The sequence below is a fragment of the Coregonus lavaretus genome (genome assembly GCF_964263955.1).
Source record: "Coregonus lavaretus genome assembly, chromosome: 20".
In the NCBI taxonomy this organism is placed as follows: Eukaryota; Metazoa; Chordata; class Actinopteri; order Salmoniformes; family Salmonidae; genus Coregonus; species Coregonus lavaretus.
Genome location: NC_140007.1, coordinates 9,753,147 through 9,780,957, shown reverse-complemented (window position 1 = coordinate 9,780,957; position 27,811 = coordinate 9,753,147). Strand labels below are relative to the sequence as shown.

General features: G+C 44.8%; 2 protein-coding genes across 2 annotated transcripts in view; both read left to right on the top strand.

The window, feature by feature from the left end:
* The window catches only part of LOC311147602 (death-inducer obliterator 1-like), a gene marked incomplete at its 3' end in the record, with an annotated part of 73,720 nt that extends 61,130 nt beyond the window's left edge, over nucleotides 1-12,590 (top strand). The window contains exons 7-17 of the mRNA XM_084184343.1: nucleotides 4,840-5,329; nucleotides 5,542-5,701; nucleotides 5,919-6,035; nucleotides 7,692-7,796; nucleotides 8,424-8,577; nucleotides 8,832-9,561; nucleotides 9,750-9,903; nucleotides 10,082-10,171; nucleotides 10,273-10,468; nucleotides 10,598-12,492; nucleotides 12,570-12,590. Of these exons, the coding sequence (XP_084040469.1) occupies nucleotides 4,840-5,329; nucleotides 5,542-5,701; nucleotides 5,919-6,035; nucleotides 7,692-7,796; nucleotides 8,424-8,577; nucleotides 8,832-9,561; nucleotides 9,750-9,903; nucleotides 10,082-10,171; nucleotides 10,273-10,468; nucleotides 10,598-12,492; nucleotides 12,570-12,590 (4,112 nt within the window). The remainder of the gene's footprint in view (nucleotides 1-4,839; nucleotides 5,330-5,541; nucleotides 5,702-5,918; nucleotides 6,036-7,691; nucleotides 7,797-8,423; nucleotides 8,578-8,831; nucleotides 9,562-9,749; nucleotides 9,904-10,081; nucleotides 10,172-10,272; nucleotides 10,469-10,597; nucleotides 12,493-12,569) is intronic.
* Nucleotides 12,591-12,605: 15 nt separating this feature from the next.
* Nucleotides 12,606-18,000, top strand: LOC311147941 (uncharacterized protein). Its single transcript, XM_084184789.1, has 2 exons — nucleotides 12,606-13,594; nucleotides 13,649-18,000. The coding sequence occupies exons 1-2, from the start codon at nucleotides 12,607-12,609 to the stop codon at nucleotides 17,377-17,379; spliced, it is 4,719 nt and encodes a 1,572-aa protein (XP_084040915.1). The 5' UTR covers nucleotide 12,606; the 3' UTR covers nucleotides 17,380-18,000.
* The last annotated feature ends 9,811 nt before the right edge of the window (nucleotides 18,001-27,811 follow it).

Sequence of the window (27,811 nt, the reverse complement as noted above, 5' to 3'; positions counted from 1 at the left end):
GTCTTTCCTTGCAGCACTCGACCAGCCGACTGGACAATAATCAAGATGAGACAAAACTAGAGCCTGCAGAACTTGATTTTTGGAGTGTGGTGTCAAAAGCAGAGCATCTCTTTATTACGGACAGACCTCTCCCAATCTTTACAACCATTGAATCTACAGTGCCTTCAAAATGTATTCAGACCCCTGAAATACCTTATTTACATACCACAGGTGCATCCTGTTTCCATTGATCATCCTTGATATGTTTCTACAACTTGATTGGAGTCCACCTGTGGTAAATTCAATTGATTGGACATGATTTGGAAAGGCACACACCTGTGCAAAAAACCTGAAGGTCGAAGGAATTATCCGTACAACTCTGAGACAGGATTGTGTCGAGGCACAGATCTGGGGAAGGGTACCAAAAAAGGTCCCCAAGAACACAGTGGCCTCCATCATTCTTATATGGAAGAAGTTTGGAACCACCAAGACTCTTCCTAGAACTAGCTGTCTGGCCAAACTGAGCAATCGGGGGAGAAGGGCATTGGTCAGGGAGGTGACCAAGAACTCGATGGTCACTCTGACAAAGCTCCAGAGTTCCTCTGTGGAGATGGGACCATCTCTGCAGCACTCCACCAATCAGGCCTTTGTGGTAGAGTGGCCAGACAGAAGCCACTACTCAGTAAAAGGCACATTACAGCCCGCTTGGAGTTGCCCAAAAGGCACCTAAAGACTCTCAGACCATCAGAAACAAGATTCTCTGCTCTGATGAAACCAAGATTGAACACTTTGGCCTGAATGCCAAGTGTCACGTCTGGAGGAAACCTGGCACCATCCCTACGGTGAAGCATGGTGGTGGCAGCATCATGCTGTGGGGATGTTTTTCAGCAGCAGGGACTGGGACACTACTCAGGATCGAGGGAAAGATGAACGGAGCAAAGTACAGAGAGATCCTTGATGAAAACCTGCTCCAGAGCGCTCAGGATCTCAGACTGTGGTGAAAGTTCACCTTCCAACAGGACAACGACCTTAAGCACACAGCCAAGACAACGCAGGAGTGGCTTCGGGATAAGTCTCTGAATGTCCTTGAGTGGCCCAGCCAGAGCCCGGACTTGAACCTGATCGAACATCTCTGGAGAGACCTGAAAATAGCTGTGCAGCAATGCTCCCCATCCAACCTGACAGAGCTTGTTTATTTTCTAAAAACCTGTTTTTGCTTTGTCATTATGAGGTATTGTGTGTAGATTGATGCAAAAACAACAACAATTTAATCCATTTTAGGATAAGGCTGTAACGTAACAAAATGTGGAAAAAGTCAAGCGGTCTGAATACTTTCCGAATGCACTGTATATGTTTTGACCATGACAGTTTACAATCTAAGGTAATGCCAAGTAATTTAGTCTCCTGAACTTGTTCAACAGCCACACCATTCATTACCAGATTCAGCTGAGGTCTAGAACTTAGGGAATGATTTGTACCAAATACAATGCTCTTAGTTTTAGAGATGTTCAGGACCAGTTTATTACTGGCCACCCATTCCAAAACAGACTGCAATTCTTTGTTAAGGGTTTCAGTGACTTCATTAGCTGTGGTTGCTTATCCGTATATGGTTGAATCATCAGCGTACATGGACACACATGCTTTGTTTAATGCCAGTGGCAGGTCATTGGTAAAAATAGAAGAGTAGAGGGCCTAGAGAGCTGCCCTGCGGTACACCACACTTTACAAGTTTGACATTAGAGAAGCTTCCATTAAAGAAAACCCTTTGAGTTCTATTAGACAGATAGCTCTGAATCCACGATATGGCAGAGGTTAAAAAGCCATAACACCATTTTTTTTAAACAACAGGTTATGGTCAACAATATCGAAGGCTGCACTGAAATCTAACAGTACAGCTCCCACAATCTTCTTATTATCAATTTCTTTCAACCAATCATCAGTCATTTGCGTCAGTGAAGTAAGTGTTGAGTGCCCTTCTCTATAAGCATGGGGAATGTCTGTTGTTAATTTATTTACAGAGAAATAGCATTGTATTTGGTAAAACAAATTTTTTTTCCAACAGTTTGCTAAGAGCTGGCAGCAAGCTTATAGGTCTGCTGTTAGAACCAGTAAAGGCCGCTTTACCATTCCTGGGTAGCGGAATTACTTTAGCTTCCCTCCAGGCCTGAGGACAAAGACTTTCCTCTATGCTCAGATTAAAGATATGACAGATAGGATAGGCTATAGAGTCAGCTACCATCCTCAGTAGCTTTCCATCTAAGTTGTCAATGCCATGAGGTTTGTCATTATTGATCGATAACAATAATTTTTCCACCTCTCCCACACTAACTTTACAAAATTCTAACTTGCAATGCTTTTCTTTGATTATTTGTTTTTCTATGCATGAATACGATGCCTCACTGTTCGCTGTTGGCATTTCCTGCCTAAGTTTGCCCACTTTGCCAATGAAGTAACCATTACAATAATTGGCAACATCAAATGGTTTTGTAATGAATAAGCCATCTGATTCGATGAAAGATGGAGTTGAATTTGTCTTTCTGCCCATAATTTCATTTAAAGTACTCCAAAGTTTTTATTCCATCATTCTTTATATCATTGATCTTGGCTTCATAATACAGTTTCTACTTTTTGTTGAGTTTAGTCACATCATTTCTCAATTTGCAGTAAATCAGCCAGTCAGATGTGCAGCCAGACTTATTAGCCACTCCTTTTGCCCCATCTCTTTCAACCATACAGTTTTTCAATTCCTCATCAATCAATTGAGCATTAACAGTTCTAACAGTCAGTTTCTTAACAGGTGCATGTTTATCAATATTTGGAAGAAGCAATTTCATAAATTAATCAAGTGCAGCGTCTGGATGCTCCTTATTAATCACATCAGACCAACAAATATTTTTTAACATCATCCACATAAGAGTCACAGCAAAATCTTGTGTATGATCTCTTAAACACTATTTTAGGCCCAGCATTTGGAACTTTAGCTTTCCTGGCTATAGCCACTATATTGTGATCACTGCATCCAATGGGTACGGATACAGCTTTAGAACAAAGTTCTACAGTATTAGTAAAAATGTGATCGATACATGTGGATGATCTTGTTCCTGTGGTGTTTGTAAACACCCTGGTAGGTTGATTAATAACCTGAACCAGATTACAGGCACTGGTTACAGTGAGAAGCTTCCTCTTGAGCGGACAACTTGATGAAAACCAGTCAATATTCAGGTCCCCAAGAAAGTAGACCTCTCTGTTTACATCACACATTATTTAGATACTGACTGTTAGCACTTGGTGTCCGATAGAAACACCCCAAAAGATTAACACTTGACATAAGATCTTCTCTAAGCATTACAGGGATATGGCTCTGAATAAATACATCTACACCTCCCCTATAAACATTTCGGTCTATTCTATAGATGTTATATCCTTGTATTGCTACTACTGTATCATCAAATGAATTATTAAAGTGAGTCTTACAGGTTCGATTACAGGCTCAAAATGGCCAGAAACAAATAACTTTCTTCTGAAACTCGTCAGTCTATTCTTGCTCTGAGAAATGAAGGCTATTCCATGCGAGAAATTGCCAAGAAACTGAAAATCTCATACAACGCTGTGTACTACTCCCTTCACAGAACAGCGCAAACTGTCTCTAACCAGAATAGAAAGAGGAGTGGGAGGCCCCAGTGCACAACTGAGCAAGAGGACAAATACATTAGTGTCTAGTTTGAGAAACAGGCACCTCACAGGTCCTCAACTGGCAGCTTCATTAAATAGTACCCGCAAAACACCAGTCTCAACGTCAACAGTGAAGAGGCGACTCTGGGATGCTGACCTTCTAGGCAGAATTGCAAAGAAAAAGCCATATCTCAGACTGGCCAATAAAAAGAAAAGATTAAGAATTAAGATGCTCTTAGTTTGATGTAAATGTGTTTAATTCACTTGTTGCATAGTATTTGTAACAACTACAATCTAAGTGGGCTATGTATGAACAGTCCGTTCTTAAATATGGTTAGCAGTATAAATATTTTTGGTTTCCCCTTATCATATCCTGCCCTCTGCCCTTACCTTACTGTTCTCAATCAAAATACTTACATTTAGCTGACAAAGAAAACTTATAATTTCCCTACCTGGGATTTTACTAGCTGTGATCACAATGGCACAACATCACAATGTGCTAACACAAAGGGGGACTCTTATTTCTAGTAATGAATTGAGTAATGAATTAAAGTCACACTGTACATACCATCAATAAGTGGGCTATTAACAAAAACAATAGTGCAAATACATCCCATCAGATGTTCCCATGCAAATAACATGTATATGATGTATCTGTAGTATTCAAGGAATAACATTCCATGAGAGCAACATTACCTTTTACAAACATGATTTAAAGCTCTACATAATTTGGCTACAATTCAAAGCTACCTTTTTTGGTAATTATCAGGTAGAACAAACCTAATCCCATTGAGGTATTTCTTCTAAATTGAGGGGTGTATTTAGTCAGTTGAAATTACTTGAAATCTTAATCTTAGACTGTGGCTTTAAAATCTTTCTCTCAGGGTTTTATTATATTACTGCTTCTCCTTACACATTCACACTGAGTTATCAGGCCAAGAAATACCATTTTGAAGCGGTCTTAGTCAATGGTAGTGAAGCTGTCTCAATGGTAGTGGTTAATCACATGCATGCACTATTCATGCTTAACTGGTTATAACACGCTTATACATACGTTTACAAATTGACCCCACAGCTTATTACACTGAATTCCTATAACAAGTTTAGTTGATTCCATTCATAGCTACCTGATGCCATATTGACTTATCAGTGCTGATTCAGTTCCCCTGTTATTCTATTTTCTAACAGCGAAAAAGGCCAGTGAGCAGGTAGAGGTTGAGATTGAGCCCATGGCTCCTCAGACACATTCTCCAGAAAACTCTCCCTCAGACAACTTCACTGAGTCCGCCCCTCCTCTGGGAGGTGCTCCAGGAAAAACCAAGAGACCAGCAAACAGCGGCAGTGTCTCCAGGAAACCCTCTGAGGATACGCCCCCTGTCAAACTACCAACCCCCCCCAAATCCAGCCCCTCTCCGTCCCCTGAGGTCCCAAACACCTCAGCCTCCAGACACCACGAAACAGGGGCCCTGAGGATCGTCAAGACCTCCTTCACCATCCCCAAGAAGCAGCCTGTCACCCCCACTCCACCCTCACCTTCGCCCCCAGTCCCACTGAATGAAACCAGGACCCTGCCTGTGTCCCCAGCCCCAATCGCCCCTTCCTCCAGACCCCCCCAGCCAGCCAACAACCAGGTCAGGCAGAGCATCCAACGCTCTCTCACCAACATCCTGTTCAAGAGGTGAATATAGAAAGATGCAAGCATATAGAGATGGTGGATACCATTTCTCTCTCGCTTTCTCTCTCTCTCTCTCTCTCTCCCTCTCTCTCTCTCTCTCTCACACACACACACGCTGGATGACATTGATTGACAAAGCAGCATTGCTTGAGCTCTTTTGAGTGTAGGACAACATTTTTATTGAAAGATGACTAATTGCATTTTGATTTTATAAGGGTGTGCGACTGTGACGATTTGGAGAGGTCTGAGAGTGAAGTGGGAAAGCTGGTCACCAACATCGAGACGGAAATGTTTAACATATTTAACAATACAGACAGCAAGTACATGAACAAGTACCGAACCATCATGTTCAACCTTAAAGACCCCAAAAATAAGGTTGGTCTTCAGATGGCAGAAAAAACACGTGCCTTATCATACGAATACAATCTCAACTCCAGTTATACAATACAATTATCTGCTATACAGATTCATTCAAAAAGTTGTCAAAACCACTATTCAATTTAACAAATATGCCCATGTCACAAAGTAGACTTCTAGTTCACCATGTGGTTGTACGCTTCACTGATTGTCTCTTATTTGGGTGGGTCTCCAGGGTTTGTTCTACAGCGTCATCCGTGGTGAGGTCAGTCCCTTCAGACTGGCCAGGATGAGCCAGCGGGACATGCAGGCCACAAAGGTGTCTGAGCTGAGCAAAAGGGACACTCTAGCGGTAGAGTATAATTATGATAGCTTCATCTTATTTAGTATGGCAGTCAGTTACACTTTATTTGGATAGTCCCATATACAATATATACAAAAGTATGTGGACACCCCTTCAAATTAGTGGATTAGGTTATTTCAGCCACACCCGTTGCTACAGGTGTATAAAATCGAGCACACAGCCATGGAATCTCTATAGTGAAACATTGGCAGTAGAATTGCCTTACTGAAGAGCTCAGTGACTTTCAATGTGGCACCGTCATAGGATGCCACCTTTCCAACAAGTCAGTTTGTCAAACTTCTGCCCTGTTAGAGCTGCCCCGGTCAACTGTAAGTGCTGTTATTGTGAAGTGGAAACGTCTAGGAGCAACAACGGCTCAGCCGCATAGTGTTAGGCCACATAAGTTTACATTTAAGTAAGTTCACAGAACGGGACCGCCAACAGCTGAAGTGTGTAAAGATCATCTGTCCTCGGTTGCAACACTCACTACTGAGTTCCATGAGTTCCAAACGGCCTCTGGAAGCAACGTCTGCACAAGAACTGTTCGTTGAGAGCTTCATGAAATGGGTTCCCATGGCCGAGCAGCTGCACACAAGCCTAAGATCACCATGCGCAATGCCAAGCGTCGGCTGGAGTGGTGTAAATCTCGCCGCCATTGGACTCTGGAGCAGTGGAAACACGGTCTCTGGAGTGATGAATCACGCTTCACCATCTGGCAGTCCGACAGACAAATCTGGGTTTGGCGGATTCCAGGAGAACGCTATCTGCATAATGCATAGTGCCAACTGTAAAGTTTGGTGGAGGAGGAATAATGGTCTGGGGCTGTTTTTCAAGGTTCGGGCTAGGCCCCTTAGTTCCAGGGAAGGGAAATCTTAACGCTACAGCATACAATTACATTTTAGACGATTCTGTGCTTCCAACTTTGTTGCAACAGTTTGGGTAAGGCCCTTTCCTATTTCAGCATGACAATGTCCCTGTGCACAAAATTAGGTCCATACAGAAATGGTTTGTCAAGATCGGTGTGGAAGATTTTGACTGGCCTGCACAGAGCCCTGACCTCAACCCCATCAAACACCTTTGGGATAAATTGGAACGCCGACTGGTAGCCAGGCCTAGTCGCCGAACATCAGTGCCCGACCTCACTAATGCTCTTGTGGCTGAATGGAAGCAAGTCCCCCGCAGAAATGTTCCAACATCTAGTGGGAAGCCTTCCCGGGAAGAGTGGAGGCTGTTATAGCAGCAAAGCGGGGACCAACTCCATATTCATGCCCATGATTTTGGAATGAGATGTTCGACGAGCTTGTGTCCACATACTTTTGGTCATGTAGTGTAGATGATCTACAGATGGTCAAACTATCAGCAAACTGTCTGTTGATAAGCAACGGCTTGGTTAGGGTTAGGTTTAGAATAAAGGTTAGGGTTTGGTTAAGGGTTTAGTTTAGGGCGAAGGTTAGTGCATAGTTAGTTGCAATGTTGTTGACAGTTATTGAACATCTACTGAACATCTACAAAGCATCTACTAGGGACTATCCAAATAAAGTGTTACCAAACAAACATACCTCAATTATCATACGTCAATGAGAACTGTATTTATCATCCATAACTTGACAAGTTGATTGAGGTGCTGTGTTCTAATTCCCTGATTGTTGTCGGTGTGTCTTGCAGGTCCAGGAGTCTGGGCCCAAAGCCCGATGTGTGCTGCCAAATCAAGCGCCTGAGCCAGTGAAGGTTGACCTACCCAGTCTTCCCTCCAGGACAAATAGACATATGGTATGCACACAAAACATTATGAACATTAACATTGTGCTCTTTCCATGACAGACTGACCAGGTGAATTCAGGTGAAAGCTATGATCCCTTATTGATGTCACTTGTTAAATCCACTTCAATCAGTGTAGATGAAGGGGAGGAGACAGGTTAAAGAAGGATTTTTAAGCCTTGAAACAACGGGGGTGGGGGTGCAACTCAATATTAGGAAGGTGTTCTTTTTAAAATGTATGCTAAACAAAAAACTATGATTTCAAAGTTAAACAAAACTCTATGCACAAGGACGACTTTTAACAATTTCCAGTGAACATTTTACAAAAACATATTTACTTAACAGATGCAAAGTTTGGTATCAAAATGACGGCACAAAGCATCATTATGTTACCGTGGAATTGCTCATAACCTCCGCATTTTGCATGTGGCTGTACCTTTTACGTGTTATCTAACATGTATTGTCTAGTCATGTTGATGAAACAAAACATCTAGGAATCAGTTCATCTTCAAATGTGGCACACGTTTTATTAGATTAGTGTGTGTCTCTGTCTGTGCTTGTGTGTCTGTGTCTCTGAGTGTGTGAATCTGTGTGTAACATTTTAGTAAATGAGTGTGTGACATGATCCTCTTTTCTCAGGAACAGAAGAGCACTCTCCCTGCTGCCCTTAAGGCCAGACCTAGCCAGTCGAGCCAGAGCAGCTCAGTGCCAGACATCCTCAGCTGCATGCTGAAAGACACAACTGCCGAGCACAGAGCTCACCTGTTTGACCTCAAGTGCAAGATCTGCACAGGTAAATGGAAAAAAGAGAAAGCAAAATTACAGTGTACACATCACAACATCCAACAAACACCATAAAATGATGTTCGCCTTTTGCACTCTTTCAAACTATGATAGTGAAGGGCAACAGGGTCGGCTCCAGTGTTGATATCAACCACAATCACTCCCAACATCAAATTACTGATTTAATGCACTTGTATTCTGTAGAGGGTAATGATGCTGCTAACAGATGTTTTGTTTGGGATGGTGTCTGTTTCTGCCCTTCAGGTCAGATATCAGTCGAGGATGAGGAGGAGCCTTTACCCAAGAAGCCTAAACTCTCTGGGTCATCGCCGTCCTCCACCAAACCAGACGAATGGAGAGACAGGCCGTCTCGGCCACCCTGGATGTATGCCAGAACAGATCTCAGAACAGAGGATAGAGGATGGAGAACTCCAGCAGGAGATGAATCACCCCTCCTTGCACCCCCCGACTCCCCCACCATGGATTCCCCTGCCTCCCCCATAATTGAGGATGACCCTACCTTAACCATCATGGAATCCCCCACTTCTCCCACAATGGAATCTCCAGCTTCTCCAACAATGGAATCCCCTGCCTCCCCCATTTTGGAATCCCCCGCCTCCCCTATTCCGGAAAACTGCAAAGCCAAGACACCATCCAGAATGTATACCCCAGTCATGATCCCGGCTGTTTCTACGGTAACCATCACAAGGTGTGACCCCCGCACCACTGGCAACCGTTCTGCTGCTCTGTATGGTGACCCCCGCACCGCTGGCAACTGCACTCCCGCCATGGCAAGTGTCGCCTTGTCTACAGCCCCACCTCCACCAGTCTCTTATGTCCCTGCGAAACAGAGTGGTACTCTGAGCAAGCCATTCATGCCCTTGCCACCACCCCCATCCCTGCCACCAATTCCAGCATTACCCAAATCTATTCTGATGAAGCCATCCTCCTCATCGTTCTATGGTTCATCTGGATCATCTGCATCCTCTTCAAGGTATCTCCTCTCAGCTTGCCAAAATCACTACAAGTGAACCTTGATAAGAAAGGGTTTTAAGATAATTAGTGCATGTTCATTTCAGTCATAATATGAATCTTGTTTCGTCCTCTGTGCATGAGCTATATTTGCTTTACAGCTGAGTGAATCGGCAGTAGTGAACTCTCATTGTGATGTTGTGTTTGCAGGTCTGTGAACTCCCACTCCCCTCCAGACGGGGAGACGGTCCAGTTCCTGGCCAAGCAGGAAGTAGTGTGGAAGGGCTTCCTCAACATGATCAGCGTAGCCAAGTTCGTCACCAAGGGCTATCTGGTCTCAGGGCCCTCCGAATATCTCAAAGAGGTAACAAATATAACAGAACAGAACTTTGGTACCGTGACTGCAAGAGGAAAAAATAGGCGAGCATTGTCAGATACAGTATTTTTGGATAGTTTATTTATGAACATTTAAGACAATACATAAACAAACAACATAGCAGTTCTGGCTATGTGGATATTAACAACAAGTTTATTTTGTTCAGGATCTGCCTGATACCATCCAGATTGGTGGAAGAATCATGCCTCAAACTGTGTGGGACTACATCGGTAGAGTGAAGACCTCTGTTACAAAGGCAAGCCCTCCCTCTGTCATTATGGAAAAACCTATACAATTTAGATAGGGTCTGTGTATGTGTTGGTATGTCAATGTTAAGAGATGATTATTGGTCCACAGGAGCTGTGTGTGATCCGGTTCCACCCAGCGACAGAGGAGGAGGAGGTGGCCTACGTGTCTCTGTTCTCCTACTTCAGCAGCAGACGGCGCTTCGGGGTGGTGGCCAACAAAAGCCGCAGCATCAAGGATATCTACCTCATCCCAGTCAGCGCAAAGGAGTCCATTCCATCCAAACTCCAACCCTTCGAGGGATCAGGTAAGAAAATGCTGTCATTTAGGCCAACATGTAGAAGGCTACACATATTGCATACTGAAGTTTACACACATAAGCATTATTTAAGAAAACATTCTAAACTAATCTCCCTACACCCTCTTTATCTAACAGGCCTTGAGAAAAATCGCCCCAATCTTCTTCTGGGACTGGTTATTTGCCAGAAACCCAAACGTGTGGGAAGCGTGCCACAAGAGGTTGAAGAGAAGAGACCCAAGATCCACATGTCCAAAGAACCCAGAAATACTAGCCTCCCTAGACCCCCTACACTGTATGGGTCTGACCCTAGAATGGAGGAATTCCTGCCCTACAACCCAGAGATGCCCATTATGTCCACCTCTCCTGGTTCCCCTCCTTCCACTGGATCCCTGTCACACTCCTCCTCCTCTGGCTCACTGACTATCCCATCACTTCCGTCCTCCATTAGAGCTGCTCCGCCTGCTTCTGCCCCTCCCCCCACCACTAGCTCCTCCGCTGCACCTAGCAGCACCGCCACCACTCCCCTGCAGACCATCCTGAAGTCACTGTTTGGGAAGGACTCTCCTGCAGTCCCAGCAGTTGCAGAAGTGCCCCCTCCATCCACTCTGCCCCCTCCCCCAATGGTGGATCCAATAGTCCAGCAGTACGGGAAGAAATCCAAAGTCAAAGAGATTGAGGAGGAGGAAAATGAATATGATCGACCATACGACCCAGAGGAAGCGTATGATCCAGCAATGGGCTATGGATTGGTTGCCCCAATTAGTACGGTTAAAATGTTTGCGGCCAAAGCTGCCGCTCAGGCCATGTGTGCTGATGATGATGACGTGGCATATGACCCTGAAGATGAGACTATCTTTGAGGATATGCACAATGATGGGGTCAGTGTAGCGAAAGCCCCAGTCCCAGCTCCAACTTCAGCCCCAGCTCCAGCTCCTACCCCAGTACAAGCCCCAGTCCCAGCTCCCACTCCAGCCCCTCTGAGCCTCCCCATTACTGGTGATGTAATTGTCTCAGCCGCTACTCTGACTGAACAACAGCGAATGCTTGAGGAGCTCAACAGGCAGATCGAGGAGCAGAAACGGCAGTTGAAGGAGCAGGAGTGGGCACTGCATCAGCAGAGAGAGGCAGTGGGCATGTTCATGGCCCACTTCTCTGTTTCCGATGCCTTGATGTCTCCCCCTCCTAAATCTGGGCTGTCTCAATTCCAAAAACAGCAGACTGAAGGAGAGCAGTCTGAGGCAAATCCTTCAGCGAATCAAAAAGCTTTAAAAGGTATCTTGAAAACAGAAGTACCAATAAAACTAGAGATTAAGAGCGAGACCAAGACTGTACCTCTTTCTGAGTCAAGTAATTTGGAAATGCCCAATGCATCACCGAACCGGGTAAATATTCAGGCAACAGACAATTCAGATCCTGAAGCTGGTGAGATTCAGGACTCTGATGTAGCTTACGACCCAGAGGATGACACTATCTTTGATGAACTGCAAGACACGAATGGAGAAGAGAAGGCGAAAACCTCAACTCGATCACATTCAGTAAGGCGTTCTGAGCGGTCTCGTGATTCCTCAGTGTCTAGCTCGTGTCGTGGCACATCGCGCAATGACACCCCTGATAGGAGGCGTAAGCATAGCAGCCAACCAGATACTCACTCACCGAAAAGACGGGACCGTAAAGTCAAGGACCGCCACGAAAGCCCTCCTCGTAGATCTGGCAGGCGGTCCCCTGGACGCTCTGATAGACGAAGGGACAGACACAGACGGGGTGAGAGGAGCCAACCATATCACAGATATTGTGACCACTCTGAGCGCCCAGGCCGCCATCTCCCTCATAAAGAGCGCACATCTCGACGCAGCTCTGGTAGCCATAGAAGATCCCCATCTACACCAAGACAAAAACTAGATTCTGCCTCTAGGGGAGTCTCAAAGGGTCAAAGGGAGTCTTTTCCTCCACTAGTGTCAGAAGACTCCAAGGGTCCAGAGGCTCCTGAAGACATGGTTCCTACGAGGCCAACTCCAGCACTGGTCATGGAGGCTAATGACTCACCTCAGCCCCCTCTTGATAGAAAGGACATTAATGAATCACTGTGTGATCGTTCTGAGTCTGGAAGTCCACCACAGGGAGAGATTGAGTACACAGGCCATCAAATGCCCCATGGAAATCCCACTCCCCAGCAACCTGGGGATCAACAACCTCCTCAAAGCTTGCTGGGATCACCACCAAGAGGCCTCAACAACCAGCAAGTACTCAATTTACAGCGTCAAGACAATAGGGATAGGCCCTCTCAACAGGAAATACTAGAGCAACGCATTGTACAGAGCCCATCAGACATTATGAGAGAGAAACAGTTTTCCTCACAAGGTCCTCCCCACAAGGCGTCTCCAAACCAAGGACCAGATATGATAGGACCAGGGCAAGACATGAGGGGTGAAAGGAGAGGGCTGCAAATGAGGCATCCAGGTCCAAATATCAGAGGTACAGAACCAGACATGAAAAGTCCCGATATGACAACTAACTTTGCAGGACAGAGATCACCATCGCCCCATTTCAACAGTCCAAGGATGTCCTCATCCGTTCCAAGAGGACATTTTGAGGATCAAAGGGGAGCACATCGTCCTGGTTTCCATGGCTCCAGGGGTCCCCGTCCCTCAAGGTTTAACCAGCCCAGAGGCTCATTTCCAGGGCATTTCCCAGACAAAGGGGAGCCACCACAGTCCTGGTTTGATGGTCCACATCAGCCAGTAGTAAGACCTCAAGGGCTGCTAGGAACAACAAGAGACACCAACAACCAGCATCATGACAATGAAGGTGGGCCTGTTCAACCAGAAATAAAGGAGCAACACATTGTACAGAGTCCATCAGACATGATGAGAGATAAACATTTTTCCTCACAAGGTCCCCCCCACATGACCTCTACAAACAACCAGGGTGAGAGGTCCAGCAGTTTAGAGAGGAGAGATCCCAATAGGAGGGAGGGAAGAAGAGACCAAGGCCCAGACATCAGAGGTCCAGATATGATGGGACCAGGGCCAGACATGTGGGATGATAGGAGAGTGTCAGACATGTGGGATGATAGGAGAGGGTCAGACATGTGGGATGATAGGAGAGGGTCAGACATGTGGGATGATAGAAGAGGTCCAGGGCCAGACATGAGAGGCCCAGAGACTGACATGTGGTGTGATATGAGAGGTCCAGGGCCAGACATGCAGGGTGATGGGAGAGGGTCAGACATCTTGGATGATAGAAGTGGTCCAGAGCCAGACATGAGAGGGCCAGAGACTGACATGTGGGGTGATATGAGAGGTCCAGGGCCAGACATGACAGGTCCAGATATGAGAAAAGAATGGAGACACCCAGATATGAGGGATCCAGGACACAACATTAGGAATCCAAACATGTGTAGTTCAGGCCCAGACATGAGAGATCCAGAAATGCCAGGCCCAGATCCAGACCTGAGAAGTCCAGACATGAAAGGGGACCACTTCACACCAACAGCTAACTTTGAAGGACATAGGCCACCATTGCCTTATTTCAACAGTCCAAGGATGTCCTCATCTGTTCAAAGAGGACATTTTGAGAATCAAAGGGGAGCACATCGTCCTGGTTTCCATGGCCCCAGGGGTCCTCGTCCCTCGAGGTTCAACCAGCCCAGAGGGTTACCTCCAGGGCATTTTGCAGACAACGGGGGGCAGCCACAGTTCCGTTTTGAGTGTCCACAGCCAGCGGTAACACCTGCTCCTGCCTCGCTGGTAACATCAAGGGAGCACAGTATACAGAGCCCCTCGGAGATTCTGAAAGAAAGCCAGGTACCCTCACAAGGTCCTCCCCACAGGGCCTCTCCAAACAACCAGGGTGAGCAGTCCAGCAGTTTAGAGAGGAGAGATCCTGATATTAGGGAGGGAAGGAGAAAGCCAGGGCCAGACATCAGAGGTCCAGATATGATGGGACCAGGGCCAGACAGGAGAGGTGATAGGAGAGGGTCAGACAGGAGAGGTGATAGGAGAGGGCCAGACAGGAGAGGTCCCGGTCCAGACATGAGAGATCCAGAACCAGACACAAGGGGTGATAGGAGAGGGTCAGGCCCAGACACAAGTGGTCCAGGACCAGACATGAGTGTTCCAGGGCCAGACATAAGAGGTGATAGGAGAGGGACAGACATGAGAGGTCCAGGGCCGAACACAAGGGGTGATAGGAGAGGTCCAGGGCCAGACATGTGGGATGAGAGGAGAGGGCCAAACATGAGTGGTCCAGGGCCAAACATGAGGGGTCCAGGGCCAGACATGCGAGGTCCAAGGCCAGACATGAGGGGTGATGGGAGAGGGCCAGTGATGTTTGATGAGAGAAGAGGTCCAGGGCCAGACATGAGAAGTGATAGGAGAGGTCCAGATATGATGGGTCCAGATCCAGACATTAGTGGTCCAGGGTCAGACATGAGAGGTCCAGATATGAGAAATGAACGGAGACACCCAGATATGAGGGATCCAGGACCCGACATGAGAGATCCAGAAATGCTAGGCCCAGATCCAGACCTGAGAAGTCTAGACATGAGAGGGGACCACTTCACACCAACAGCTAACTTTGAAGGACAAAGGCCACCATCGCCTTATTTCAACAGTCCAAGGATGTCCTCATCTGTTCAAAGAGGACATTTTGAAGATCAAAGGGGAGCACATCGTCCTGGTTTCCATGGCCCCAGGGGTCCTCGTCCCTCAAGGTTCTACCAGCCCAGAGGGTTACCTCCAGGGCATTTCACAGACAACGGGGGGCAGCCACAGTTCCGTTTTGAGTGTCCACAGCCAGCGGTAACACCTGCTCCTGCCTCGCTGGTAACATCAAGGGAGCACAGTATACAGAGTCCTTCGGACATTCTGAAAGAAAGTCAGGTACCCTCACAAGGTCCTCCCCACAGGGCCTCTCCAAACAACCAGGGTGAGCAGTCCAGCAGTTTAGAGAGGAGAGATCCTGATATTAGGGAGGGAAGGAGAAAGCCAGGGCCAGACATCAGAGGTCCAGATATGATGGGACCAGGGCCAGACACTAGGGGTAATAGGAGAGGGCCAGACATGAGAGGTGATAGGAGCGGGCTAGACAGGAGGGGTCCCAGTCCAGACATGAAAGATCCAAAACCAGACACAAGGGGTGATAGGAGAGGGCCAGGACCAGACATTAATGTTCCAGGGCCAGACATAAGGGGTGACCGGAGAGGGCCAGACATGAGAAGTCCAGGGCCAGACACAAGGGGTGATAGGAAAGGCCCAGGGCCAGACACAAGAGGTCCAAGGCCAGTCATGTGGGATGAGAGGAGAGGGCCAGACATGAGGGGTCCAGGGCCAGACAGGAGGGGTCCAGGGCCAGACAGGAGAGGTCCAGGGCCAGACAGGAGAGGTCCAGGGCCAGACAGGAGAGGTCCAGGGCCAGACAGGAGAGGTCCAGGGCCAGACATGAGGGGTCCATGGCCAGACATAAGGGGTGATAGGAGAGGGCCGAACAGGAGAGGTCCCAGTCCAGACATGAAAGACCCAGAACCAGACACAAGGGGTGATAGGAGAGGGCCAGGCCCAGACATGAGAGGTCCAGGACCAGACATGAATGTTCCAGGGCCAGACATGAGAAGTCCAGGGGCAGACACAAGGGGTGATAGAAGAGGTCCAGGGCCAGACATGAGAGGTCCAGGGCCAAACATGAGAGGTCCAGGGCCAGACATGAGAGGTCCAGGACCAGACATGAGGGGTCCAGGACCAGACAGGAGGGGTCCAGGACCAGACATGAGGGGTCCAGGACCAGACATGAGAGGTCCAGGACCAGACATGAGGGGTCCAGGGCCAGACATGAGAGGTCCAGGGCCAGACATGAGAGGTCCAGGGCCAGACATGAGAGGTCCAGGGCCAGACATGAGAGGTCCAGGGCCAGACATGAGAGGTCCAGGGCCAGACATGAGAGGTCCAGGGCCAGACATGAGAGGTCCAGGGCCAGACATTTTACATTTACATTTTAGTAATTTAGCAGACGTTCTTATCCAGAGCATCTTACAGTTAGACATGAGGGGTTCAGGCCCAGACAGGGGTCCAGAAATGCCAGGCCCAGGTCCAGACATGAGAATTCCAGCTATAAGAGGAGACCACTTCACAACAACAAACAATTTTGGAGGACCGAGGGGAGTACATAGTCCTGGTTTCCATGGCCCCAGGGCTCCTTGTCCCTCGAGGTTCAACCAGCCCAGAGGCTCATCTCCAGGGCATTTCACAGACAACAAGGGGTTTGACGGTCCACAGCCAGTGGTAAGACCGTTGAGGCATAAAGGAGGTTTACTCCCCACTCCCCCGGAGGGTCTCATTAATTTGCTGAACAACAGCCCGGAAGCTTTTAGAGAAGAGCAGTGGCGGAATAGTCACTTAACTGATACGAGGAGAACAAGCCTACCCAGAGAGGACTGTGAAATTAGAAACTATAGAGACAGAGAAAGCCACTCTGAGGAGCGTGGCCGTGCTAGAGACAGGGGGAACTTTCAGCTCTCAGCGCCCCGCTTGTCCCAGGAGCGGCAGTTGCCTGAGGACAACAGGAGAGAGTGGGGTGGCAGTCATGGAAGGCAGAGGGGCAGGGGGACAGGTAGGCCTATGAGCAGGGAGAGCGGAAGGGTTAGAGGGGGGGAAGCAGACAGACCCAGAGAGGAGGTGGGTGAAAAGCAAAAGACACCCACGGAAAACGACAAAGACATTGGGAGAGCCACAAGCATGGAAGGAGATGCAAACAGAGTTATCCCTAGTCTGCATAAACGTTCACTTTCAAAAGACAGTGACAGAAACAGTTTAAAGGATGGAAGTGGAAAGAAAGAAGAAGAAATGGGGGGAAATGGTAACAAGGTTGAATCAACAGACACCCCCCAGACAGATACCCCCCAGGAGAGCAAAGGGCCTGCTTGACTGGAGACTACAGTTAACAGAATGCATGGATTTAGACTGTTTTTTAAATCTGTTGAGACATTTTCAGCACTACACACATTGAATATATCCTGTGAATACAGTAAGAAAATCTGTGGTAGGAAAAGTGATTGTGCAGTATTTATGGAAAACTATGGAAAAGATCTGACAGGTATCGTCGTCTTATTGTAACTAAACGTCTGAAACTTATTAGTGCTATTATTTCACAAATCCTCTACTAAGTTTGAAGTTGGTTAATAATGTGCTACGTAGTCATTTTCACTACATACAACACCCAGAATTTTTTGAATGTCATGACTGATCGTACCTTGTTTCATTCATCTTAGTTGTAAAATTCAGATTACTTGCTTTTCTGAGTTTCTAGATTAAAATTAATGTCAAATCAAACGTAGATATGTACATTGTGTTTCTAGATTATGATTTTTTCTAAGTAGGCCTACAAACCTATTCAACCATACTGCTGTCATCTGTTCACTGATTAGAAAGCCTTCATTTTGGTTAATCTCATGATTATATGTTTTAGAATAAATGAAAACTTGATTTATTTCTTTTTTATTATGTTTTAATTTGTTGAACGCAGGCCAATAAAAACTGTTAAGGAATGATCCTACTTGCATTTCATTTGAACCACAATCAATTGAGAAAAAATAAGAAACCCGCACACTGCTCTTGCTAGTATCACTGCTCTTTATTAAGCTTTATGTATCGGCCTCAGAGCTCTGACGAAGGCCTTGAGGCCGATACATAGCTTAATAAAGAGCAGTGATACTAGCAAGAGCAGTGTGCTGGTTTCTTATTTTTTCTCATCTTATTCAACTGTTACCATGCACCTGCAACAAAGATAGCTCAGATGTGCGAGTGCCTTTTGAATTTTGAACCACAATCAATGATCTAGTTTGTCTGATAAAATTGTTGCCTAATATTTTAATGAATTGCATACGTTTGAGTTTTGCTTGTAATGTACATTTGTTGAATTTAAGAAGTATTGTGTAGCCTATGCATAATCAAAAGGTCATGCCATATTATTTTTGGTCAAGCATTGGGGCATTATTAACCTAAACATTTACATTTTAGTCATTTAGCAGGCGCTCTTATCCAGAGCGACTTACAGGAGCAACTAGGGTTAAGTGCCTTGCTTAAGGGCACATCGACAGATTTTTCACCTAGTTGGCTCGGGGATTAGAACCAGCGACCTTTCGGTTACTGGCACAACGCTCTTACCCACTACGCTACCTGCCGCCCTAAACTTAACCCATAGTCAAAGCACTTTCTCAGTTATGAGTTATCCACTCAGCCCTGTACTGTAGTTCAATACCAACTCTTGCTCCTCTGGTTGTTGCTTTGGGGGCCTTTGCGCCCCATTTAGAATTGCACAAGGGGGAAAAACTGGCTCACAATAGGGTCGTTACATATGTTTGAAAAAAAAACATTTTATTTGAACTAAACTTTCCAGAAATGTTTGCCCATGGTAGATGCGGTCAGAAAGTGATTTTTCTGGACCTGACATTTGCCAAAACATTCAGGAGATGGTGCTCCATTTTGCATACCCCACCCTACCATGAGACATCCATGTCTTCATCACTGAAAAAGATGAACAGTTGAGTTTGATATAATTTGAAAGCTTACAATCAGGGTTATCAAAGTGTTTTATAAGACACGGCATACTCTTGAATACAGGGTGGGTGTCATATTTCTGATTATAATAAATGTGAATAAAATTGAAATTCCAATTTTCATATGGCACCTCAAAGATGGTTGGAAATCCACACATCAGAGAATGTTACCTTGAGTGGGAATATCCATTGTTTTAAATTATACTGTCAATCTTCCATAGGAAACTTATTGAAATCATAGAAATATAGATAATACAATATACATTCCCATTCAAGTTGACATTGGGTGGAATGGTGGCCTTTCTGGTAGTAATTGGAAGTAAATGTTTCAATTCAATTTAAATGTCAATTGTCTACCAGTTAAATTGCAGTGGTCTGAAGGGATCGGTCAATTCTATGAACTATATTTCTATTATTGAAAAATGACACCCACCCTACTATATTCAAGGGAATGCTGTGACGGCACAACACAAACACTTCAGATGATGTAAAGTAGGGTCTAAACTACAACGTAAAAATGTGTTAACGTGTTTTTAGGTAATGTACTTTATTTTCTTTTTGTACCTTGATGCGCAACGCTCCCCACCTCTGCTTCATCAACAAAACAAAAACAACAACGGCTGTGGTACTGACAGGGGCTCTTTCTCCTACTGTGGAGTCCATCTTTAAAGAAATGATCAAATAGTTTGACAACCCAGTTAGATGGCTTTCAAATTATATCAAACTCAACCGTTTATCAGTGATGAAGACATGGATGTCTCATGCTAGGGTGTAGTATGCAAAATGTGTCAACTTTGAGCACCTCTATATCCTTAATGTTTTGGCAGATTCGGGTTCAAAAAGTCCCACTGGGCACACACTGGTTGAATCAACGTTGTTTCCACGTCATTTCAATGAAATGATGTTGAACCAGCATGAAATAGACTTTGAATTGACGTCTGTGCCCAGTGACGTCACTTTCTGCCCACTTATACCATGGGCAAACATGTATGGAACGTTTAATTAAAATCAAAAGGTGTGCAGTCAGAAAGTGATTGAATTCATAGAGAATGGCCCAATGAACTGGGTTACTCTACTTGCTACATAACTACGGTAGATCTGGGGGGCTCTGAGGTAGCAGAATTCATGAGTTAAAAAAAAACCTTTATAATAAAGCATTGCATGCATTGTCATGGCTTTTGCGTAATGGCATAGAGCAGTAGAGTGGAGGGGCTTGCAGAAGTTGCACACATGCAACACAATCTTTGGGATACTGGTGCACTTGTAGTAAGAAAGGCAATTTTTTCGTAAAGGCAACAGTATACGATTTTCTTCATAACGCATTTCATATTTCGTGGTGCCTAAATTACACAATTGTCTTCATAATGCATTTAATGCATGTTAAACAGGTTAATGTAAAATAAAGGCCTTTCCATTATGATTATTACGGTCATGTCAATCATGTTATAGACGTAGGCTATTGTTACGCGTTCAACTGGTTAGCAAATCAGAAATGTCTGTTTCCTATTACCGACTAGCACTTGATCCTGAATTATGCTGGCTTCACATTCTCGTGGAAAGTGGAAGTTGTAACTCCAACATGATTGTGTTGAAGTACTTTTGAAGTCGGAACAATTCTTAAACCAATAAGATTGGCAACAGCATTTTCTCATTTTCCCACTTCGGAACTAGGAATTTCCAATAGTACCTGAACGCGGCATTAGTATGTGTGATCAACAACAGTAGGGTCTGGGTCGCCGAGTGTCCAGCCCCCATACCCATTTTCGACCACTGCGGAGTGAGTGTCAGTAGCCTACTATGTGTCCGTGCTATGTGCAGTCAACTAGTATAATTATTGTTTGTGAAGTAAGTATAGTGATTATTATTAAAGTTCTGGTCGTCTGAGATTAGACAAGTAGGCTATACAACAAACAATATAACTAAGAAACAAAAGTAAATAAAGTAATAATGAAATATATGCAAAAAATACAACATATCACATTAACAAATGTTTGTTTTCTTTGAGACTCAGTCATGTCTACACAATCATATTTTTCAAGGAGCAGTTCCAATGTTTAGCCTACATAGCCAACATCTGTCTGCAGATTTATTTTATGAGTGATTTTTCCATTAAATACATTTCTTTCAATCTACCACTCCACTCTTCCGTAGTATGAATGTCCTCATTTAACCAATGCTCTTTAATACATTTCTTTGCTACAGACAAGAGGATATTCAATAGGTAGACATTTTGAAACCGTTCAGGGATTACTCCAAGCACTCTGGGTTCTTTGCCAGGGTACATTTAAATACATGATCAATGGCAATACTGTTTTCTATGCTTGGGTATTGTTTGCGTTCATTGCAGTCAGAAAACAAATGTTGGCTGATCAAAACCCTTGCGGGTAATGTTGATTTCTCTCCCCAAGTCGTACCAGAAAATAACGGAAAACTGACCCAAGATATGTACTGTACATAGGCAACTTGAACCCAACGTAATGCGGAGCGCGTTCCAGCTAACATCTACACACCTGATTCAACTAGTTGGGGTGGTTAATTACTTTAATCCACTTGTGTCAAACTCCTACCACGGGAGGTCCGAGTGTCTGCAGGTTTTTGCTCCACCTATGACTGATAAATTAAGGTCACGAATGACTAAGGAACTCCCCTCACCTAGTTAGGTTGTCTAGGTGTTAACTGAAAGGAAAAACCAAAAACCCGCAGACACTCGGCCCTCTGTGGAATGAGTTTGACACCCCTGCTAAATTTAGTCTGTTACTGTTAGCCTACTGTTACTGCTTGTTTAGAACAAAATCCTGCACCTACTGTATTTGAATTATATTTTTGCACAAAGTAACTTACATTGAATTATATTTATCTCAAAGCTGACATTTTCTGTACTCCCCCTGGTAGGCCTAATGGAGCTAGTTCAACTTGTCTTTGCAAAGCCTTTCTAAAGACAGTTTTAGATCTTGTGGAGTAAACAATGGATGAATAGGAACAACAAGACAGCAATGCTCCCATCCACAGTGAATGTGTATCCATCCAATGCTCCCATCCACAGTGAATGTGTATCCATCCAATGCTCCCATCCACAGTGAATGTGTATCCATCCAATGCTCCCATCCACAGTGAATGTGTATCCATCCAATGCTCCCATCCAAAGTGAATGTGTATCCATCCAATGCTCCCATCCACAGTGAATGTGTATCCATCCAATGCTCCCATCCACAGTGAATGTGTATCCATCCAATGCTCCCATCCACAGTGAATGTGTATCCATCCAATGCTCCCATCCAAAGTGAATGTGTATCCATCCAATGCTCCCATCCACAGTGAATGTGTATCCATCCAATGCTCCCATCCACAGTGAATGTGTATCCATCCAATGCTCCCATCCAAAGTGAATGTGTATCCATCCAATGCTCCCATCCAAAGTGAATGTGTATCCATCCAATGCTCCCATCCACAGTGAATATGTATCCATTCAATGCTCCCATCCACAGTGAATGTGTATCCATCCAATGCTCCCATCCACAGTGAATGTGTATCCATCCAATGCTCCCATCCACAGTGAATGTGTATCCATCCAATGCTCCCATCCACAGTGAATGTGTATCCATCCAATGCTCCCATCCACAGTGAATGTGTATCCATCCAATGCTCCCATCCACAGTGAATGTGTATCCATCCAATGCTCCCATCCACAGTGAATGTGTATCCATCCAATGCTCCCATCCACAGTGAATATGTATCCATTCAATGCTCCCATCCACAGTGAATGTGTATCCATCCAATGCTCCCATCCACAGTGAATGTGTATCCATCCAATGCTCCCATCCACAGTGAATGTGTATCCATCCAACGCTCCCATCCACAGTGAATGTGTATCCATCCAATGCTCCCATCCACAGTGAATGTGTATCCATCCAATGCTCCCATCCACAGTGAATGTGTATCCATCCAATGGTCATCTTGTTATCCATCATTCACATTCTTTACATTTTTGTACACCACCTGTAGTTTTTGTGATGTAATCTACTTACAAATGAAGTACATCTTAATGCCCAGTTAAAAATGTTTATTAAAATAAGTATCCTACCTATACAGCAGTGAAATACAATTCTAAACGTGTTCTGTTTACTTTGCAGCTCCAAATAAAGACGCTTCACACCTACCACCCTTCTATTCAGACCACTGAGACCTACGGCTGACACCTTTAGTCTCTCTCTTTAGCTCTCTCTCTTTCTATCCATCCTCTTGATACAGATCTCTTGATCCATCCTCTGGCTGCATTTTAAGTAAGTGGAGACTTTTTCTCTTTTAATTCAGATTTCTTCCCATTTCTTGTGGAGATTATCCAAAAAGTGTAGCTTAAAATAAGTAACCAAATCCCACTGGCCCCGGTACTGTTTCATCTGTCAACTAACAACGCTCATTGCACTATGCACCTGAGGTTATGGCAGGTAGCCTATATCTAGACTACAAAAGTAGCCAACAGTTAGAATGACACATTTTTATGTTACAGTGTGGCATGTGGGGTAATGTTAAATACTCAGGCTTAGTTTTAGTACCAGGCGAGGTCCATTATCAGATCTGACCTCATTGAGTCATTGAAACCCATGTCACCTTCAAACACACACATCACTTCTTTATTGGGTTTGAGAAGGGTTAGAAGGCTTGACGTTAGCTCCTTAGTTGGCCAAACTCTATTAATTGCTATTGTTAGAGTAGTTTTTATCTCACAATCTCTACTTCTCCTTGTCAATTCAAGCCCCATGCCAGAGTGGACCTCCCTGGTGCATTCAATCATCAAGGTTATGTGTATAGGGCTATTCTTTCGGACACTTTTGTATCCACCTTTCATGCAGAATGGCTCCTGGCTCCAGCCGTAAGCTGTGTCCTAGTTTTAAAACATCAATAGGAGTATCATCAAAGAAGGGCAAGTTCTGTGGTGCAAAAATACAGCTAAAGGTAAAGTTAGAGGCACGAAAAATGAAGGCAACAGATGAATGGGCAAATAAAACAATGAAACATGGAAGATATGCAACCTTGGTTAATGCAGCAAACAAGCTGGTAAGCTTTATTATGTTTTCCTCTAAAAAGGATTTCTGCATTTCTAGCGTAGAGAAATGATAGGCCCTATGCGCTTATTTGTTGTTGTCTCATTGTGTAATTTAAGACTGTAAATCTAAATGCCATTATTTGACTGATATTTGTTGTGTTTCTGGAAGTTGTTTTGTCATTAATGATTCCAGGTACATAGGGTTCACAAGGTAGGAGTGTACCCCCTGCTACTCCTCAGCAAGAGGAAGAAGGATATAATTTTGTCGTCAACTGCACTGTCCTCACGGTGGTATGATGAATCAGACCTCAATGGCAGCAATCCAAAGGTTGTATGAGGCAATTGTGAAAGGTATTTGGGCAGAAATATGTATGTTTGTCTACCTTAAGTGTCACGATCATTTACGAACGAGAAGGACCAAGGCGCAGCGTGATATGCATTCATGTTTATTAACAACTAAACACACGACTAAACAACAAATGAAACGTGAAGTCCAAGGTAACATACAAACAACATACCTTACACGGAACAAGATCCCACAACTAACTGGTGCCAACAGGCTGCCTAAGTATGGTCCCCAATCAGAGACAACGAGCAACAGCTGCCTCTGATTGGGAACCACACAGGCCAACATAGATCTACACATTCTAGATCTTAAACATAGAACATCGACATAGCAAACACAACACAGAAAATACACACCCTGACTCAACAAATACAAGTCCTCAGAGTCAGGGCGTGACATTAAGACCCTATCCTTCAACCACCACATCCGTCAGATTGTAAAAAAACAATTATTCCACTTACGCAAATTTACCAATGTCAGCCCCTCCCTCTCCTGTCCTGCCGGCCGAAACTCTCATCCATGCTTTCATCTTCTCCCGAATAGACTATTGCAACTCACTACTCCCTGGCATCAACACAAGCTCCCTCGATAAGCTCCAAATGGTTCAAAACTCAGCAGCCCATCTTCTAACCCACACTAAATCCTGGCAGCATATCACCCCCATCCTCTGTGAACTCCACTGGCTCCCTGTCTTCTACCGCATTAATTACAAGATCCTCCTGACCTAAAAAGTTCTCCCCACCTTGCTACCCCTTCCCTCTCTGACCTCCTTCTCTCCTACCAAGCCTCATGCTCTCTCCGCTCAACCACAGTTGGCCACATTGTCATCCCCAGGTCCAAGCTCCAGAGCTTCGGTGACAGGGCCTTCTCCAGGGTTGCTCCTAGGCTCTGGAACTCCCTCCCTCCAGCCATCCGTGACTCAGAGTCCATCATCATCTTTCAGTCCCGCCTAAAAATCCACCTCTTCACCATGGCCTACCCTTACCTCCCCCCTCCACCATTCTCACACGCACCTCTTCTGTTTCATACACTCGCGCACACACTCACACATACAGTGGGGGAAAAAAGTATTTAGTCAGCCACCAATTGTGCAAGTTCTCCCACTTAAAAAGATGAGAGAGGCCTGTAATTTTCATCATAGGTACACGTCAACTATGACAGACAAATTGAGGGAAAAAAATCCAGAAAATCACATTGTAGGATTTTTTATGAATTTATTTGCAAATTATGGTGGAAAATAAGTATTTGGTCACCTACAAACAAGCAAGATTTCTGGCTCTCACAGACCTGTAACTTCTTCTTTAAGAGGCTCCTCTGTCCTCCACTCGTTACCTGTATTAATGGCACATGTTTGAACTTGTTATCAGTATAAAAGACACCTGTCCACAACCTCAAACAGTCACACTCCAAACTCCACTATGGCCAAGACCAAAGAGCTGTCAAAGGACACCAGAAACAAAATTGTAGACCTGCACCAGGCTGGGAAGACTGAATCTGCAATAGGTAAGCAGCTTGGTTTGAAGAAATCAACTGTGGGAGCAATTATTAGGAAATGGAAGACATACAAGACCACTGATAATCTCCCTCGATCTGGGGCTCCACGCAAGATCTCACCCCGTGGGGTCAAAATGATCACAAGAACGGTGAGCAAAAATCCCAGAAGCACATGGGGGGACCTAGTGAATGACCTGCAGAGAGCTGGGACCAAAGTAACAAAGCCTACCATCAGTAACACACTACGCCGCCAGGGACTCAAATCCTGCAGTGCTAGACGTGTCCCCCTGCTTAAGCCAGTACATGTCCAGGCCCGTCTGAAGTTTGCTAGAGTGCATTTGGATGATCCAGAAGAGGATTGGGGGAATGTCATATGGTCAGATTAAACCAAAATATAACTTTTTGGTAAAAACTCAACTTGTCGTGTTTGGAGGACAAAGAATGCTGAGTTGCATCCAAAGAACACCATACCTACTGTGAAGCATGGGGGTGGAAACATCATGCTTTGGGGCTGTTTTTCTGCAAAGGGACCAGGACGACTGATCCATGTAAAGGAAAGAATGAATGGGGCCATGTATCGTGAGATTTTGAGTGAAAACCTCCTTCCATCAGCAAGGGCATTGAAGATGAAACGTGGCTGGGTCTTTCAGCATGACAATGATCCCAAACACACCGCCCTGGCAACGAAGGAGTGGCTTCGTAAGAAGCATTTCAAGGTCCTGGAGTGGCCTAGCCAGTCTCCAGATCTCAACCCCATAGAAAATCTTTGGAGGGAGTTGAAAGTCTGTGTTGCCCAGCGACAGCCCCAAAACATCACTGCTCTAGAGGAGATCTGCATGGAGGAATGGGCCAAAATACCAGCAACAGTGTGTGAAAACCTTGTGAAGACTTACAGAAAACGTTTGACCTGTGTCATTGCCAACAAAGGGTATATAACAAAGTATTGAGAAACTTTTGTTATTGACCAAATACTTATTTTCCACCATAATTTGCAAATAAATTCATTAAAAATCCTACAATGTGATTTTCTGGATTTTTTCTCTCTCATTTTGTCTGTCATAGTTGACGTGTACCTATGGTGAAAATTACAGGCCTCTCTCATCTTTTTAAGTGGGAGAACTTGCACAATTGGTGGCTGACTAAATACTTTTTTCCCCCACTGTACGCGCAACACCTGCTCGCTTACTCACCTGTTCGCTCACTCACATACTCACACGTCACACCCTTTCCTTGAGCCCTGCGTACCTCTATTTAGCCATGTTTATACCTGGTTCTAACATGCATTATATGTCCTGATCTTGTCCATAGTCTGATTGTGCCCACATTTTCAGACAGGTGTAGACGATTAAAATAAACATTGTGATCTTCCTGACCACGTCTGGAGGTGACAGTGAAACCATTTAATTCATCCTGCCTTCTAAAATCATTGACAGGTGGCACCATTGACTTATGGAATATATATGAGTCTTAAAAAAAATATATATATATTATTTTGAAATAATATCTGTCAAAGCATTAGCATACAAGGCGGGACCAGGAAATCTGTTCACAATGCAGACACAGTGGACGGATAAGACCATGTGTAGACGCAATTTAAAAAATGTGGTCATAATCAGAATGTGGACAAGATCGGGACAAAGGACGCATGTTAGCACCAGGTATAAACAAGTCTTTTGTTTCATGTTTTTCTTCCTTTTGTTTAGTCTGGTGTTTAGTTAGATTGTTGATTGTTTGTTAGTTTCTACAACTGTGAAGCTATGTATGTTTAATGCGTTATTATTAAAGTAGAGGACTTAGTTCAGGGAAGCAACATTTCAACACATTCTTTTCACATATCCTGTGAAGAAAGCACATATACAGGGCTGTCTGAAGTTTATTTATAAACTGGGTGGTTCCAGCCCTAAATGCTGATCATCT

Bases quoted from the DNA above. Each gene is read 5' to 3' on its own strand.
- LOC311147941 (XM_084184789.1), top strand. From the start codon at position 12,607: ATGCCCCATGGAAATCCCACTCCCCAGCAACCTGGGGATCAACAACCT. The intron at 13,595-13,648 runs GTCCAGGGCCAG...GTGATATGAGAG, and splicing joins CATGTGGGATGATAGAAGAG to GTCCAGGGCCAGACATGCAG.